General features: G+C 31.4%; 1 protein-coding gene across 3 annotated transcripts in view; it reads left to right on the forward strand.

Annotated features, from left to right (window-relative positions):
• The window catches only part of LOC143076480 (sorting nexin-14-like), a 54,752-nt gene that overhangs the window by 20,077 nt on the left and 16,494 nt on the right, over positions 1 to 18,181 (forward strand). For 2 of the 3 annotated variants that reach the window (XM_076252273.1, XM_076252271.1), the window contains exons 12-24: positions 508 to 588; positions 1,729 to 1,840; positions 2,153 to 2,308; positions 3,168 to 3,225; positions 4,081 to 4,147; positions 4,640 to 4,698; positions 6,506 to 6,541; positions 9,326 to 9,393; positions 12,827 to 12,888; positions 13,207 to 13,402; positions 13,863 to 13,896; positions 16,860 to 16,909; positions 18,010 to 18,113. In XM_076252273.1, coding sequence (XP_076108388.1) covers positions 508 to 588; positions 1,729 to 1,840; positions 2,153 to 2,308; positions 3,168 to 3,225; positions 4,081 to 4,147; positions 4,640 to 4,698; positions 6,506 to 6,541; positions 9,326 to 9,393; positions 12,827 to 12,888; positions 13,207 to 13,402; positions 13,863 to 13,896; positions 16,860 to 16,909; positions 18,010 to 18,113 — 1,083 coding nt within the window. The remainder of the gene's footprint in view (positions 1 to 507; positions 589 to 1,728; positions 1,841 to 2,152; positions 2,309 to 3,167; positions 3,226 to 4,080; positions 4,148 to 4,639; positions 4,699 to 6,505; positions 6,542 to 9,325; positions 9,394 to 12,826; positions 12,889 to 13,206; positions 13,403 to 13,862; positions 13,897 to 16,859; positions 16,910 to 18,009; positions 18,114 to 18,181) is intronic. The other variant, XM_076252272.1, reaches the window with a different exon arrangement.

Consider the following 18,181-nt stretch of genomic DNA (forward strand, 5'->3'; position numbering starts at 1 on the left):
GATTTTATTAAAGAAAGTATGGGGTCATGGTGCCAGTTTTCTTTTGAAAACTTATATGCTATGTTAATTTCCAGGTTGTTATTTGAAAATTCTGGAGAAACATTGTTATTGTTTTTATTTGTCTGTCTGGAGCAGAAGATATGGTGACATTGCAATTAGTTATCAAAGGTACCAGGATTATAATTTAGTACGCCAGACGTGAGTTTCGTCTACATAAGACTCATCAGTGACGCTCATATCAAAATATTTATAAAGTCAAACATGTACAAAGGTGAAGAGCATTGAGAATCCAAAATTCCAAAAAGTTGTGCCAAATACGGCTAAGGTAATCTATGCCTGGGATTGCAAGATATTCTTCCCTTGCAGATTTTATTTTTTTCAGAGAATAAGGCTTATTTTTACTCCTGCTAATTATTTTCTGATACCGTGAATGCCAGCAACTTTTAAAATTACTCTTACTTATAAGTTTTAAATCTTTTTAAATTATTGTTTTGTTTTTATTTTTAGCCACCTGAAGCTACAGAGCCACCAGCTCCTATGGTACCTTTTCTTGGAACATTTGCACAGCCACTGGCCAAAAATAATTCTGTAAGTCAACTTGTTTTGCAGTATTTGAATTAAAATATAGAAAATATGCTTTTCATTAAAAAAAATTGTTATAGATCAAAATTGTTAGCTGGGTTAAAAGGGTAGTCAACCATCTTCTAACAAAATTTGAAATGAAGTTCAATATCAGATTATTGATAATTTAAATGTACTAGTTAATGGAGTGTGTGTGTCAGAGCGACTACATCTTTATGTTAATTGCTTTAGGAATATTTATTTATGAAATATCACAAAACATCTTTAATCCCTTCCGTATTTTTGTGCCTGTCCCAAATCACGAGCATCTGGCCTTTGCTAGTCTTGTGCCGTTAAAAGTGTGTCAGAAATCATATCTGATATTCTCCCTCAGTCATAATAACCTTCCACCATTACCGAGCTGAACAAGAAATAAGAAATAAAACGACGGGTGCCGTATACGGTGCAGGAAATGCTTACCCTTCGGAGCACCTGATTTCACTTCCGGTTTTTAGTGGAGTTCGCGTTGTTTCTTATTTATTATTTATAACTGTTGATGTAAATTTCCTTTGATTTTTAGAGTCTTTGTTTACTCTTTGGTTTTGATTGTTATTGTCTTGTATGTTTTTTAATTTTAGTTCATCATATGTTTTGAAGTTTAGTGTGACGTCCATTTTCACTGAACTAATAAACAATTTTATTTAGGGGCTAGTTGAGGACCACCTCCTTGATAGATGTTTATACAATATTTCAAGCGCTATTTTGACTTTATTTAATCAATGTGACTATATTTTGACATGGATAATATATCAACACAAAATGACAAAGAATATAGGATAAGACAATAGACAACCACTGACAAGACATTTGTAGCTTGTATTATATCTCCTATTACTGTAAACCAACTTATTTACACAATCATTGTATTTTCGTGTTTTTCGCAAGAAGAAAATAACATGATTATAAATTGTTGAAACTATCGAAAAACATGGATCTTTCCTAATTCAAACAAGAAAATGGCATAATAGTAAAACTTTAATCTAGACAAAGAAGGATAGAAAGAGCAAAACACAATGAAAAGGTATCTGAAAAAATAAGGTTTCCACATCAAAAGCAATAACTAACTTTAGTAGACAGAATTAATTCATTTATTTTTGTAATTTCCAGTGTTTAAGATTGGAATTGAGTGAAGTGATGAAACCAGAACATTTATATTCCTTCATGCAGTTTCTTAAGTCAGAGGCAGCCATTAATGTGTTACAGTTTTGTTTACAATGTGGTAGGTTCATGTTCATTTAGACGATGTTTGAAGTGAGACATATGTCTTCATGCATTAAACATATTATTAGAGATAGTTATATTATTTAAAATGGGAAATAATTCAACTTATTTAATTGTGTTTCAATTAAAAGAATGAAGTCTACTTAGAGTTTCGCTAAATCCTGATGGAAATGATGTAATATGGTATCACATGCATTTGGACTTCCTCTTATTTGAATTTTCTTTAAAGCTTTATGCTAGAACAATACATTTTAATCAAATGTTCAGTACATTTATATAAACAAGTATTTACAAAGTAAACTTTTTTTAGATGACTTTAACAAGAAGATTTTGAATCCTGATCTTTCCCAAGGTGACCTTGTAGAGCTACACAACATGGCTAAAGAGTTATATAGGAGCTATTGTTCCCCGTCAGCTCTCGACAGAATCAAATTTGATGAAGATATTGTGAATGAACTCAGAGACGGTAAGACATTTTGTTGGTACAGTACTGGGTTAGATTCTTTATAAAGAACTATTTTTCAGACCAGATGTCTTTTAATAGAATAAGTCAAGGATACAATTTTAAATACTCCATTTAGTTTTTGGGTGTGTCGCATCGAGAAACTTTACCACTGAATGTAGATAAAATAAATAAAATGCATGAATGGAAATTTAAACATATAGACTCACTTAAAGCATTGACTTCTTGTGCTTATTGAAATAAAACTAAAAAATTGTTGAATATCTTTTCTCTAATTCTTTGGTCTAACCTTTGACGAACCCATTGTATAAACAAATTTAATCAACATGTGTTTGCTGGTGATCTCAGAAGATGATTGGATGATTTTAGAGGTCACAACCTTAATCAGCTCACTGGATAAGTCAAAATATATACTGACAGGTCTTATTGAAATTGACAACTTTGTGGAATGTGGAATGCACTCGAAGGAGATTTTTGTTTAACATAAAATGAAAATTAATTTTTTAATCATTAAAGAAACAGATTATTTTATAGTTACATGTAGATTATCAGATTTATCCTATCTTGATAGTTAAATTATAAATTTTAGAGTCCTCGCCAAGGCTCAGTCTTTAAAACTGATAATTTGACTATCTTTTTTGGTATCAATGTATGAACCTATATTTTCAACAATATACATGTATAACCATTACAATTAGATTGCTATAAACATTTAATATTTTGATCATGAGAGAAGTTGTATACCTGAGGAAAGTCATTTAAGTAATGTGTCATGGGCTCTGAAATGTATGTCATATATTTTTTTTAACCAATATAAATTTGATTAATTTTGGATTATTATTAACTATTGTTTGTTTTGTAGTTGTAGAAGGACCATCAGACCAGGTGATTAGACTTAGAACATCAACACCTCTCTTCAAGTAAGAAATATATAGATATTTTTTTGTTCGACTTGGGATCATTTTTTTTTTCGGTCTGTGCGTCTGTTTGTTCGTTCATTTGTCCATCTCTCCCTTTTCAGGTTAATTTTTTTGGAAAAGTAGTTTTTGATTTCAAATAGACTAGAAATTATTACACATGTTCCCTATCATATAATCTTTCTAATTTTAATGCCAAATACGAGTTTTGACCCCATATTTCATGGTCCACTGAACATAGAAATGATAGTGTGAGTGGGGCATCCATGTACATATGTAGAGTGAAAATTGACAAATTTCTAGAAAAATTGGCGAAAAATTAACTCTATTCCTATTTCAGGCTAAAACATTTATAAATGGAGCAGATATACTGTTTACTTTATACTTTTGAATGTCATACATTTAGAAATACATATTAATTAGATTTACTTTTATAAATGAAGTGAGAGAAAAAAAAAGCCTTTACATGGCTGTTTGTTGGGTTTCCTGGCTCTACTCCTTAAAATGCTTAGCAAATCACTTATTTCTTATAGACTTATAAACAATTTTCACAGTTTATAAATACACATGATTTTAAATTAAATATTTTTATTTCAGGGCCTATGAACATACCTATGATTTATTAGAGAACACATTTCTACCTCTGTGTAGACCCTAGACTGATGTGTTTTATTTTTATTTCAGGGCCTTTGAACATACCTATGATTTATTAGAGAACATATTTCTTCCTCTGTGTAGACCCTATACTGATGTGTTTTATTTTTATTTCAGGGCCTATGAACATATCTATGATTTATTAGAGAACACACTCCTTCCTCTGTGTAGACCCTAGACTGATTTGTAATATTTTTATTTCAGGGCCTATGAACATACCTATGATTTATTAGAGAACACATTCCTTCCTCTGTACCACCAAAGTGATGATGTGAGTATGAATAAAGATGTCAATGATACAATAACACAACTACGAAACAATACTAAAATAAAAGAGTTGACAATTATAGGTCAAGGTACAGCTTTCAACTTGGATCCTTGGCTCACACTGAACAGCAAGCTATAAAGGGCCCTAAAACCAGTGTCAAACAATTCAAACAGGAGAGTCAATGGTCCAATTTATATAAAAACAGAAAAAACGAGAAATAATTATGAAACCACATGGACAAACAACAACAATTGAACAACTGGGTTTGACTTAGGAGAGGTGCATACAAATGCAGTGGGTTAAAAAATTTAAACAGGTGCCAACCTTCACCCTAACCTGAGACAGTAGTGTAAGATCACAACATAAAAAGACACACTATAAATACCTAGCATATATATGATAGTAATCAACATATGAATAGAAATCTTGTCTTCATGATCTGTTATTTCGACTCATTTAAACAATAAAGATTTTATATGTATTGTTTTATTTCAGTACTATAAGATGATCTGTGGAACAGTAGTACCATCACAAACAAGTAGATCTACTACAAAGTTAGTATTTATATAATACCTTCAGTAAAATAATAATTCTAATTATTACATTGGTTGCAATAAATTACATTGATTTCCCAGTAAATAAAAACCGATAATTTCACATGTGAAATAAATGTGGTTATTTCACTCTCTGACGTCATACAACAATAGGCGTTGTCAAGACGTCGATAACGTCGGATCAAAACAAATTGTAAATGCGTAGGAAAAACATATAGTCCCTTACATTTTCTACATTAATTTCATAAAAAAATCCATTTGACAATGTAATAAAAAGTATAACTAATCACCGTATTTGAATATAAAAAATAAGACAACTTGTGACCGAGCGCCGCTATGGATTAAACTCCTGCTGTGCACTCGTTTAATCCATGCGTCGTTCGGTCACGCGTTGTCTTATTTTTTGATATTCAAATACGGCGATTAGTTATACTATAATTCTGAGTAATTCAGGGTTTCAATATTTTGATTATCTAGTCTGTTTGTGTAAGGATTATTGGTCAAATCCACAAATCATGTGAGTTTTAACTCTTTGTTCCTTTTAGGAATTTTCTATAAAACCATAATAGGTAAACATTCATAGTACATTTTCCAAGGCACGAATGTGATGTAAAGATTTGGATTCAAAATATTGCAAATTGTGCAATTTTCATGCTTTTATTATTGTGTGTTTGGAAATTGGACTAAATTTGGAGATTTTTATTGTGAATTTAAAAATATATGTATATGATTTCAGAATGTGAGTTTTTATAATGGTGATCCTCACCTATTCTCATTAGCAATAGGAAAAACCTTGCAATATTTTTTTTAATTTACAGTACATGATTATGTGAGCATCAAAACCAATGTGGCTTTGACAGCAGTCAAAATTAATTAAGGTCAATATTTCCCTTTAATCCCATACTTTCATATGAGGGGGAGCTTAAGTTATAATGCAAGTTCATAATATCCTAAAATGAACTAAAATTAAAAATTTATTATTTTATGTAGGTACCACAGTACGGGCTACTTTTGGGATCATACTGTCTGATATTGACTCTTATGATGATGATTGGGATTTTAACAACCTTGACTGGTTATAAAGCCCTCTCACAGTCAGGTCTTATGTTTCTGTTTATCACTAGTCAGTAGCCCCATCATTATCCCAGACACCAATATGAAATCAAATCTGATAAATCATTGAAGTTGTATAAGAGATGTCTGTCCTGATTTATTTCAGTTTACAGTTACAGCCTAGAACTATAAACAATAATAGGTAACAATGTCCTGCTTAATTTGAGTTTATATTTACAACCTAGATCTATAAACAGTGTCCTGGTTTATTTGAGTTTATATTTATAACCAAGATCTATAAACAATTCTTGGTTTATTTGAGTTTTTATTTACAACCTAGATCTATAAACAATGTCCTGGTTTATTTCAGTTTTTATTTACAACATAGATTTATAAACAATGTCCTGGTTTATTTGAGCTTATATTTACAACCTAGATCTATAAACAATGTCCTGGTTTATTTGAGCTTATATTTACAACCTAGATCTATAAATAATGTCCTGGTTTATTTGAGTTTATATTTATAACCAAGATCTATAAACAATGTCTTGGTTTATTTGAGTTTTTATTTACAACCTAGATCTATAAACAATGTCCTGGTTTATTTCAGTTTTTATTTACAACCTAGATCTATAAACAATGTCCTGGTTTATTTGAGCTTATATTTACAACCTAGATCTATAAACAATGTCCTGGTTTATTTGAGCTTATATTTACAACCTAGATCTATAAACAATGTCCTGGTTTATTTCAGTTTACAGTTACAGCCTAGATCTATAAACAATAATAGGTAACAATGCATGACGTTGTGTATGTTGTTGTAATTATATATTAACTATAGTGTTATATGTAATAGTTAAAGTGTACTGTAGTTAACATATTTTATAATTATGTATTCTTAATATTGGAAACTTTATTAGTATGTTTTAAAGGATGCACAAGACATTAGAGTAATTAAAATTCATTGTCTGCTTGTCAGTTAACTTTCCAAAAGACTAATATTGATTTAACCTATATATAGCTAGCATGAATATATTATGTCAAGTGAAATTAATTAGGAGTCACTTCTTACTGACCAACAAAAGGTCCACCTACAGTAGACAACATGAATATAAACCTGACAACAATTTGCAGCTCCCAAAACATTTTTTTTTAGAAGAAATATGTTTACTGCTTAGTCTAGAAATAAGAAGATATGGTATGATTTCTATCGAGACAACAACACTCCACCAGAGACCAAATGACATAGATGTTAACAACTATAGGTCACTGTACAGCCTTCAACAATGAGCAAAACCTATCCATTTATCACAAAATAGTTTCCAGATGATCAAAGAAGAGAAAAATGAGCAATCAACTAATTGAAAGTAATTTTTATAATCAATAGTATAGAAATCTAATGGGAAATGAGTTTGTAGTTGATGGGACTCATAGTCTTGTACATAAGGAAATGCCTGTACCAAGTCAGGAATACAGTTGTTACGCATTTGTTTTAGTTTTATGTGTTTCAGCTTTTGATTTTGCCATTTTATAAAGGACTTTCTGTTTTGAATTTTCCTGGGAGTTTAACTTTTGGTATTTTACTAGCTACAGTAGTAAAATGTACATAGTTGAGGAAAAAAATATTTTTCACTACATGACAGAACATGACACTCAAAATTCAGTCTGTTTCCTGATTTAAGACTCATATTATATATTTGTTTATCTTGATACAGAGTAAATCTTGACATTGTTAATACAGCTCTCACTTCTGGTAACAATGAAAAAGATAGGTATTGTTAAGTTAACAAGATGATTTAATTCTGTGTTATTAAGCATGGTTTTGTTGACAAACTTTGAGTATCATTTTCAATGTTGTAAACAATATATTGCTTGTTTATTTTTTGTTTTTTTTTGTTTGTTATAATCTAACAGCATGTTATTATACTGTGATTCATTTATTTAAGTGGATACCAATCTTAGTGGATTAAGGAAATCTTGCATATTTGTGGATTAAAGAAATCTTGCATATTAGTGGATTTTTACTTTCGTAATTTTGCTGAAGTCTGCATACAAGCCTGAAGAAAATTTGTCTTTCGTTGAACATTTATTTCGTAGTTCACCAGTACCACTGGAATCCACCAGTACCAATGGAATCCACAGGTACCAATGGAATCCACGAAAATTGGTATTCAACGAAAAATAATGAATCCACAGTAATTGTTTTAAGGAATCCACAGGTTTTCCTTATATAGGTTGCACTTTGTAATTACAGCTAGCTGTTTCTCAAACCATGCCTCTGTGGGGGAAATATATTATATTCATAGATATTTTGTTTATTTACCTACTGGTTCCCAGATATGATCTCTGTTTCATCTGGTAGAGACATAACTTGGGAATGTTACCAGTATAAATACACTTGAATAGTGGCTAAATTGAATTTTGAGGAAGACCCAAATTGAAGAGAAGAGTTTAACTGACTTTTAGTAGAAGTTAAAACTTTTAGAAATTTGAGGCATATAAATGTTGAAATTATGCCTCACATCCCTATTTTCTGAACTTTGAAAAAAATAGTAGTGCACATACATGTCTTCTACTAGGTGAAAATTTAATCTGAAGTAGGCACAAAGTAAAGGTAGAGAATTTAGTACAGAATTTTAGTATAAGTTTAAAATCTTAGAGGTTTCGAGGCATATAAATGTTGAAATATACAGCCCTATATTTTGAAGTTTGTAAAAGATAGAAGTGCATAAAACTTTCCATTCTTGGATATAATTTGTCATGAAACTTCATGTAAAAATGGTTATTTTAGCCATAATAGTTTTTTCTTTGGGAAATTGCATTGTCTGCTTTTACAGAAGTGCAACCTATAAGGTAGATGTGTGTTTTAAGCAACTTTTGTCTTGAAGAAAGAAGAATGTAAAATCATATATATTCATCTAAATAATTTATACATATATACATATGTATATGCTTTGCCTTAAGCATAATTTTGGTTCAAATATAATGAATATTCCCAGAGATTTAAGAGATTAGAGATGAAATTAATTTGATTTTTCTGTTAAATTGATAAAGAATTCGCTCAGTTTTGAAATTTATTTGTAAGTTGAGAATGAATTTATGTAACCGAGGACCACATAAACAACATACAAAGAATTTTGTTTATATAATTAATATATTTGATTAAGTATTTAATTAGTTCTGAAGAGGCAATCTATATTTGAGAGTAAAAAAAACATTTGTTATAAAAGATTTCTATGTAAGTTCAACATCCTTATTCATGTCGTAGGTAAAAATTACTTTTGTTTCCTTTTTGAAATTAGAGTTCATTTCTACTAGATAACTGTTTTGATCATTGAATTATTTTTATAGAACTATCGAAATGATTTTGGGAGAGGCCAACATTTTCTTAGCAATATATTTTCTATGTATCGTAAATATTTTTTATCCCATGTTAAACTTGCTAAGCTCTTTGTATGGCTCATACACAGGGATCTTTAAATAAATCTTTTTAAATCACTAGTTTTAGGATAATGTGTTATTAGACCCTGTGTTTTCTTTCAAATTGGTCATATTTAATTATTATCTTTTTTAGACCAAAAAAGAAAGAATCTGGACTAGCAAACATTGGGACCAAGATAAAAGGAGTGTTTAACAAAACTGGTTTGTATTATGCTTGAAATTACTTCTATTAAAACCTATTATGTGTTTTAGCTGTCATAATAAATGGTTCTTTTACAACACATTTTCAGTATGGAACAGTGCTTCACTCTTTTTTGCCTAACTTGTTAACGCATCTGAACTCCAGAAAATATGTGGCTAATCCTTATTATATGTTTCTTGTTTGAATATGCTGGGGTAAAATAGCAGTTAGATTAACAGATTAAAAACAAAAAAAGATTCCTAGTTATGCAAACCATACCAGAATAACATATATATTTGAATTATTGCAAGCATTTATTATTGCAATTTTGTCTTGACCAACCAAAATTCAATAATAATCATTGTGATTTCTTGAAAAACTGCATATCAAATCAAATCAAATCAAATCATTTTATTGGTGTAAAATCCAAATATTGGATTGTTACCAAGACAAACATGACAATCATTACAAACATATAATATCTAAATTTAAACACAATTAGATTCATATAAGACTATATTTAAGGAATGACTGTAATATTTTTTCTGTCTTTGAAGAAATAACATAAAAAATGTGGTGCACACTGAACAATGCGCGTAGTGGGTTATTTAACAGTGTGCACCACATTGTTTATGTTATTTCAAATAGACAGAAAAAATATTACAGTCATTTCTTATAATTAGGGCCCCGCCGACGGCGGGTCGCCCTATAGTGATCAGTCTGTCCGTCCGTCCGTCCGTCTGTCCATCCGTCCGTCTGTCCGTCCGTCCGTCCGTCCGTCCGTCCGTAACACTTTCGTGTCCGCTCCATATCTAGAGAACCATTATGATTTCATACTTAATACTTAACATGATTATTAACCAACACCAGAGGGTGTGTCATGTTGTATGTACAACTTCCTAGGTCAAAGGTCAAGGTCAAAAACTTTGGTTTCAGTTGACAACCCCGTGTCCTGTGGTGAAGATCGTGTCCGCTCCATATCTAGATAACCATTATGATTTCAAAGTTTATACTTGACATCCATTTTAACAACCACCAGAGGGTGTGTCATGATGTATGTACAACTTCCTAGGTCAAAGGTCAAGGTCAAAAACTTTGGTTTCGAGTTGACAATCCTGTGTCCTGTGGTGAAGATCGTGTCCGCTCCATATCTAGATAATCGTTATGATTTCAAAGTATATACTTGTCATACATTTTAACCACCACCAGAGGGCGTGTCATGATGTATGTACAACTTCCTAGGTCAAAGGTCAACGTCAAAAAAACTTTGGTTTCAGTTGACAACCCTGTGTCCTGTGGTGAAGATTGTGTCCGCTCTATATCTTGAAAACCGTTATGATTTCAAATATTATACTTGACATCTATTTTAACCTACACCAGAGGGTGTGTCATGATATATGTACCACTTCCTAGGTCAAAGGTCTGTCTGTCTGTTGGTCTGTCCATCGCTAACAAATTTGATCCACATTATATTTTGAGAGGACAGCTGTTATTATTTCATACTTTATACCTGACAAACATTTTCAACTTAACATATATATTAACCAACACAAGAGAATGTGTCATAATGTATGCATCCTAGGTCTAAGATCAGTCTGTCGGTCTGTCCATCTGTTCGTTGTTCTTAACAAATTGTGTCCGCTCTACCTCTCGAGAACCATTAATATTTCATACTTTATACTTGGTGGGTCATAATATATTGAAGGCATAATTCTAAAAATATGTGACAAATATCAATTGGGCAGCACCTTTAAACATATTGTTCAAACATCAATCCATATATCCAGAAGTCACCTTAGAGTAGTAATCAATGAGTTCACATCATGCAGTCATATCACTATTATACTATGAAAGTAAGATGAGAATATTTATCAGTTTTAACTTAAAATCTTAGATCAAAATCACACATGAGACTATGTAATAACTTCAAATAATGCTTCATATCAGATTATCCATACAACTTATTTACCCCACGTTATTGACAGCGGGGCCCACAGAGATGGCTCCCATCTCAATGATATCTAGTTTAATTCTAAATTCAAATTTAAACCGTAGAAAACCATGAAAAATCGTTGATGACGTCACAGTCACATGACTAAATTATGTCTATGGGCTCATAACAAAATAACGTCAGCCAATCAGAAGAAGCGTGACATCCAAAATTAAATTATAAGACTATATATTTAAATGTTTTGAAATATCCAAATGCTTCTGTGGATACATTTATTGTCTTGGGTTTCAATTTTCGTGGAAATTTAATTTCATGGTTTTGCCAATCTCTGCATACAAAGCTTATAGAAAAGGGTAAGGGCCGATTTTGGCCTCAAATTTCAGGTTCATCTAACGAAAGTTTTTGGACATTTTTTAAACACTTAAGTGTCTATTTCAATTGATTCGATCAGTTTATGTGAAAGATTTTAACTGATTTAGTCATTAAAAACGCCCTGATTCAAGCTTAAATATGAAAAATCTATCAAACATGCCAAAAAACGTCTCTTTTCAGATGGTTTTTGTTAAAAATGAAAGTGGCCGCATCCGTGTTCATCCTCAACCTTTATATATGTTTTGTATTATCATCAAATGCAACTTACATTTCAATATTATTAATGAACACGAATGTGGCCACTTTCATTTTAGACAGAAACCGTCTAAAAATTAGCCAAAATGCTAAAATTTTGAAGATTTCAGTAATTTAGCATGACTTAATGATGCTAGAACGCGATATTTGTGTATTTTATTGTCAAAAACAGCTCATATTTATGTAGCAGAAGCATTTTACTTTCCAAAAAATAGCTTAAAGATTACATTTTCACAATTTTCTAAAACTGCTATATTTTGGGGCCAAAAAGGGGTCTTACTGAACCTACTCCTTTGTAATAACATTGAAGTTGAACATTTAAATTTGTGGTTTACCTGTACCCATGCAACCCATGAAAATCTGTATCCAACAAATAATAAGGAATCCCTAGTAGTAGATATTCACTAAGTCCCTTTATTCACATAAAAATAACCTCAGACCAAATTAAAATATATGTGTGGTTCCAGTAATCCTACCGTCCCTACTTTTTCGGCTTAAAAATAGCCTACCCTAAAGATTTTATTGTCATTTTTCATTAAGCACTGTTAAAGTCAGAATGTTGCTCCCATAGACTCAATGTAAAAAAAAACATAAAATAAAAAAAAATCCCTACCTACCTACCCTAACTTTTTTTCAGATGTAACTGGAACCACACATACTTTTTTATTTGGCCTCACAATAATTTCTAAATTTACAAATAAAATTGAGAATGGAAATGGGGAATGTGCCAAAGAGACAACAACCCCACCATAGAAAAAAACACAACAGCAGAAGGTCACCAACAGGTCTTCAATGTAGCGAGAAATTCCCGCACCCGGAGGCGTCCTTCAACTGGCCCCTAAACAAATATATACTTAGTTCACACTTTTTTTTAGGTGACATGAGACCTTTACCTGAAACAGACAACTTTGATGAAGCTGATACAATCACTATTGCTGTAAGTTAGATCTGTTTATGATATTAGAATTTTACGTGACTGTCATACAAGTTATTTATTCAAAAATTATCTGTTGAATATCTGAAGGATGTGGCTATAAAAGTTTTTAACAACCTTGACTGGCTGAAGGATGTTATTTGATAAAAAAATAAATGATTTTGATTGTCTAGATTCATTTGCAAAAAAGGAACTATTTTATTCTTTTCTTTGACTTTACATTATTTTATCAGGAGCTGTAGCAGAATTTGAAATTCACTCAGTCTATACGTTTTAAAGATATAAGTCTCAAACTCTTCAGTCCCCATTTTATATTTTCAGTCTTGTAGTTCGTTAGACGATGAGATTCCCGAGTGTATGGCCGTAGATGGGACATTCCAGGAATTCCACCCCCCAGATCTCAGTACATGGAGGGTATCCATTCCCAGGATAGGGGCCAGACCAGACCCTGACAATCCTAGAAAACAATACTTTGTCTTTATCATTGATATCAGACGAGTGGATGATGTATCTAAAGGTAGATAGAAATCTCCTGTTAAGACCATGATTGTTTCAGCCTTAAGTTTTATCAAAATACCTGAAATCTTAACAAATTGGGATTGAAATTAAACAGTTTTAGAAATTGATAAATATTGAGCACCTTAACCATTTTTTTCTCTGGTCTCCGGATCTCGCCTATAAGTCGGTAACCCTCTCTGGATTCTGAATTTTACTCCCAAACTTCCGACTTATAAGCGAGTTCCTACGGCAGTTAAACAATATAAACTGCCATCCTCATCAATAAACAAATAAAAGCATGAAGAAATATTGGCAATGACTTATAAGATTTTGTACAGTCACATATTTGCTAGCAGGTTTCAATCAGTTTTACAAAATCAATAGAGGTCAGATACAAATGACACATGTAAAACTGTTGTCTCATTCTAAATTGTTTTGTATGTATAAGGTTGAGTAAAAATCTGTTATTTTATTTCCAGATAAATCAGGAAGAGCTAGCTGGGTTGTAGCAAGGTAACAGTTAATATTTAAATAACAAATGTCTTATTTAGTAAAATGTGAGTTATCTCCCCTATTATAACATTTTTAATGTATACCCTTTTTATACGACCGCAAAATTTTTTAATTTTTTGGTCGTATATTGCTATCACGTTAGCGTCGTCGTCTGCGTCGTCGTCCGAATACTTTTAGTTTTCGCACTCTAACTTTAGTAAAAGTGAATAGAAATCAATGAAATTTTAACACAAGGTTTATGACCACTAAAGGAAGGTTGGGATTGATTTTAGGAGTTTTGGTCCCAACATTTTAGGAATTAGGGGCCAAAAAGGGCCCAAATAAGCATTTACTTGGTTTTCGCACTATAACTTTAGTTTAAGTGAATAGAAATCTATGAAATTTTAACACAAGGTTTATGACCACAAAAGGAAGGTTGGGATTGATTTTAGGAGTTTTGGTCCCAACATTTTAGGAATTAGGGGCCAAAAAGGGCCCAAATAAGCATTTACTTGGTTTTCGCACTATAACTTTAGTTTAAGTGAATAGAAATCTATGAAATTTTAACACAAGGTTTATGACCACAAAAGGAAGGTTTGGATTGATTTTAGGAGTTTTGGTCCCAACATTTTAGGAATTAGGGGCCAAAAAGGGCCCAAATAAGCATTTACTTGGTTTTCGCACTATAACTTTAGTTTAAGTGAATAGAAATCTATGAAATTTTGACACAAGGTTTATGACCACAAAAGGAAGGTTAAGATTGATTTTGGGAGTTTTGGTTCCAACAGTTTAGGAATTAAGGGCCAAACAAGGGCCCAAATAAGCATTATTTTTGGTTTTCGCACAATAACTTTAGTATAAGTAAATAGAAATCAATGAAATTTTAACACAAGGTTTATGACCACAAAAGGAAGGTTGGGATTGATTTTTGGAGTTGAGGTCACAACAGTTTATGAATTAGGGGCCAAAAAGGGGCCCAAATAAGCATTATTTTTGGTTTTTGCACCATAACTTTAGTATAAGTAAATAGAAATCTATGAAATTTAAACACAAGGTTTATGACCATAAAAGGAAGGTTGGGTTTGATTTTGGGAGTTTTTGTCCTAACAGTTTAGGAATAAGGGGCCCAAAGGGTCCAAAATTGAACTTTGTGTGATTTCATCAAAAATTGAATAATTGGGGTTCTTTGATATGCCGAATCTAACTATGTATGTAGATTCTTAATTTTTGGTCCCGTTTTCAAATTGGTCTACATTAAGGTCCAAAGGGTCCAAAATTAAACTTAGTTTGATTTTAACAAAAATTGAATCCTTGGGGTTCTTTGATATGCTGAATTTAAAAATGTACTTAGATTTTTAATTATTGGCCTAGTTTTCAAGTTGGTCCAAATGGGGGGTCCAAAATTAAACTTTGTTTGATTTCATCAAAAATTGAATAAATGGGTTCTTTGATATGCCAAATCTAACTGTGTATGTAGATTCTTAATTTTTGGTCTAGTTTTCAAATTGGTCTACATTAAGGTCCAAAGGGTCCAAAATTAAACTAAGTTTGATTTTAACAAAAATTAAATTCTTGGGCTTATTTGATATGCTTTATCTAAATATGTACTTTCATTTTTGATTATGGGCCCAGTTTTCAAGTTGGTCCAAATCAGGATTCCATATCAAGTATTGTGCAATAGCAAGAAATTTTCAATTGCACAGTATTGCACAATAGCAAGAAATATCTAATTGCACAATATTGTGCAATAGCAATTAATTTTCAATTGGAGTTATCTTTCTTTGTATAGAATAGTAGTTGATAATATATGTTGGAAATTTGCCAGACATGACTATGATGTCATTTTCTATTTTTATTTGCCAATAACTTTATGTAAATAACTTCATTGGAAATTTGCCAATATAAAATGTTGCTGATGAAGCTTTTTTTCGTTATCTTATCTAAAATGTTTTTAGATAATGTATGTTGGACATTTGCCAGACATGACTATGATGTCATTTTCTATTTTTATTTGCCAATAACTTTATGTAAATTACTTCATTGGAAATTTGCCAATATTAAATGTTGCTGATGAAGTTTTTTTTATTGTTTTATACAATAAACAATGTATATTCACTTTTACTACCAACCAATCTTTACCATTCAGTGATAACAAGCACTTTATTTTACATTTTAATATTTTATGATGTATTTAAAAGAGTAGTTATTGTTGCAAACTCCATTAGAAATTTGAATTGATATCAGTTTTGGAAAAAGGGAAACGAGGATGTGAAAAAAAAGGGGGGGTTTAAATTTTCCTCATTTCAGATTTCATAAATAAAAAGAAAATTTCTTCAAACATTTTTTGAGAGGATTAATATTCAACAGCATAGTGAATTGCTCAAAGGCAAAAAAAACCTTTTAAGTTCATTAGACCACATTCATTCTGTGTCAGAAACCTATGCTGTGTCAACTATTTAATTTTAGATTTAAAAAGTTTGAAGAAGAAATTTTTAATTGATTTGTTAAATCTTGACATTTGTTTCGTGTAAAAAAAAACCATGTAATGTCAAAAATTTGATCACAATCCAAATTCAGAGCTGTATCACGCTTGAATGTTTTGTCCATACTTGCCCCAACTGTTCAGGGTTCGACCTCTGCGGTCGTATAAAGCTGCGCCCTGCGGAGCACCTGGTTTGGCAGATTATTTTATGTAATTTAAGTATGATATAACAAGAACTATAATTTAGAAATATGAGATTATTGACCAAAGCATACAAATGTGTAATAAAGTATTACAATTATGAGAAATTTAGCTTTTAGTTAATTATGCTATTGAAATTAAAATCAATGTTTATTTTTCAAAATCTGTTCCATTGTGGGATGATGGAAAAATTAATTGAAACAAATTATTTACTCACTTTTTATGATTCAAAGATATCACAAAAACTATAAAAAAAAAAAATCATTTGCATACATTTTTATTTGTTTTGTTTATTTTTCAGACGATACAATGAATTTTATGCTTTGGAGAGTAAACTTTTAGAATTCCATGGTAATATATAATATTTATACGTAGATAGTGAACTGAAATGATCAAATAGAATTGATGACAATGATGTGCCAACTATCATATTTTAAAAAAAATTGTGAGGCCGCCAAGATTAAATTTTTAATTGACATGACAAAATGTATAAATGCAAATGAGAAAACCAAAGATCTGATTTATGTACCAAACAACTGACAAAAAAACAATACAAAGTAAAATCACAAAAATACTGAACCCAGAGGAAAATCCAAGTGGAAAGTCCATAATCACATGGCAAAATGCAAGCGGAAAGTCCATAATCACATGGTAAAATCAAATGATAAAACACATAAAAAATGAATGGACAAGAACTGTCATGTTCCTGACTTGGTACAGGCATTTTCAAATGTAGAAAATGGTCGATTGAACCTGGTTTTATAGCGCTAAACTTCTGACTTGTATGACAGTAACAAACAACAACCACTGAATCATGACTTAGGACAGGTACATACCTATAATATGACAGAGGTAGCATGTTTGACATTGTTCAACACTCCTTTAATCTTGGACAGGGGTGAAACAGCACAACATTTGAACAAACTAGCTACAGGGGGGCTCTCATTGGGAGGTTCTGATCCCAGATCCCACTTACTGTTTTGTCAGATTCCTGTATCCCGCTTACACTATAGAGGTAATCAATTCTCATTTTTTGGTCATTTCCCAGGTCCCGCTAGACCTCATTTCCTGTTTTCACGACACAATAATGCTTTAATACAACAAATCGGTAATCCTGCGTCATGACCCCAATGAGACCCACTATAGATATCAATGGAAATCTGCTTGACTCATCAGATGTTGAAAATCTAAAATTTAAGTATCTTAAGCGTGTAAACATTATAAAACACTCACAACAGAAGGCCTGTAAACTTGATACTGGTTACCTTTAGACTTTAAACTGATTTCAAGGTTATTGAAATTTTGTCACAAACGAAGTAAACTGAATGCTTGTGAGCAAGTCAAGATAGAGACAAATTGATTAAACTATACAGTTTACAGATTTATGTGCCACCCCATTCTCTCTACCATTGTTATTAATATACTGTTTACATGTGTATTATGATTAACAGGTGAATTGATGCAGGACTGTCAGTTACCAGCTAAAAAATCTTTTGGTACCAGTAAACATGAGTTTATAGATGGAAAAAGGGACCAGTTTGAACAATATTTACAAGTAAGAATATAATTCACATGTAGGAATAGTTCAAAAACAAGAAATGTTTAAATTTACTTTGCTATTGT

This window comes from Mytilus galloprovincialis, chromosome 5, assembly GCF_965363235.1.
Source record: "Mytilus galloprovincialis chromosome 5, xbMytGall1.hap1.1, whole genome shotgun sequence".
Classification (NCBI taxonomy): Eukaryota; Metazoa; Mollusca; class Bivalvia; order Mytilida; family Mytilidae; genus Mytilus; species Mytilus galloprovincialis.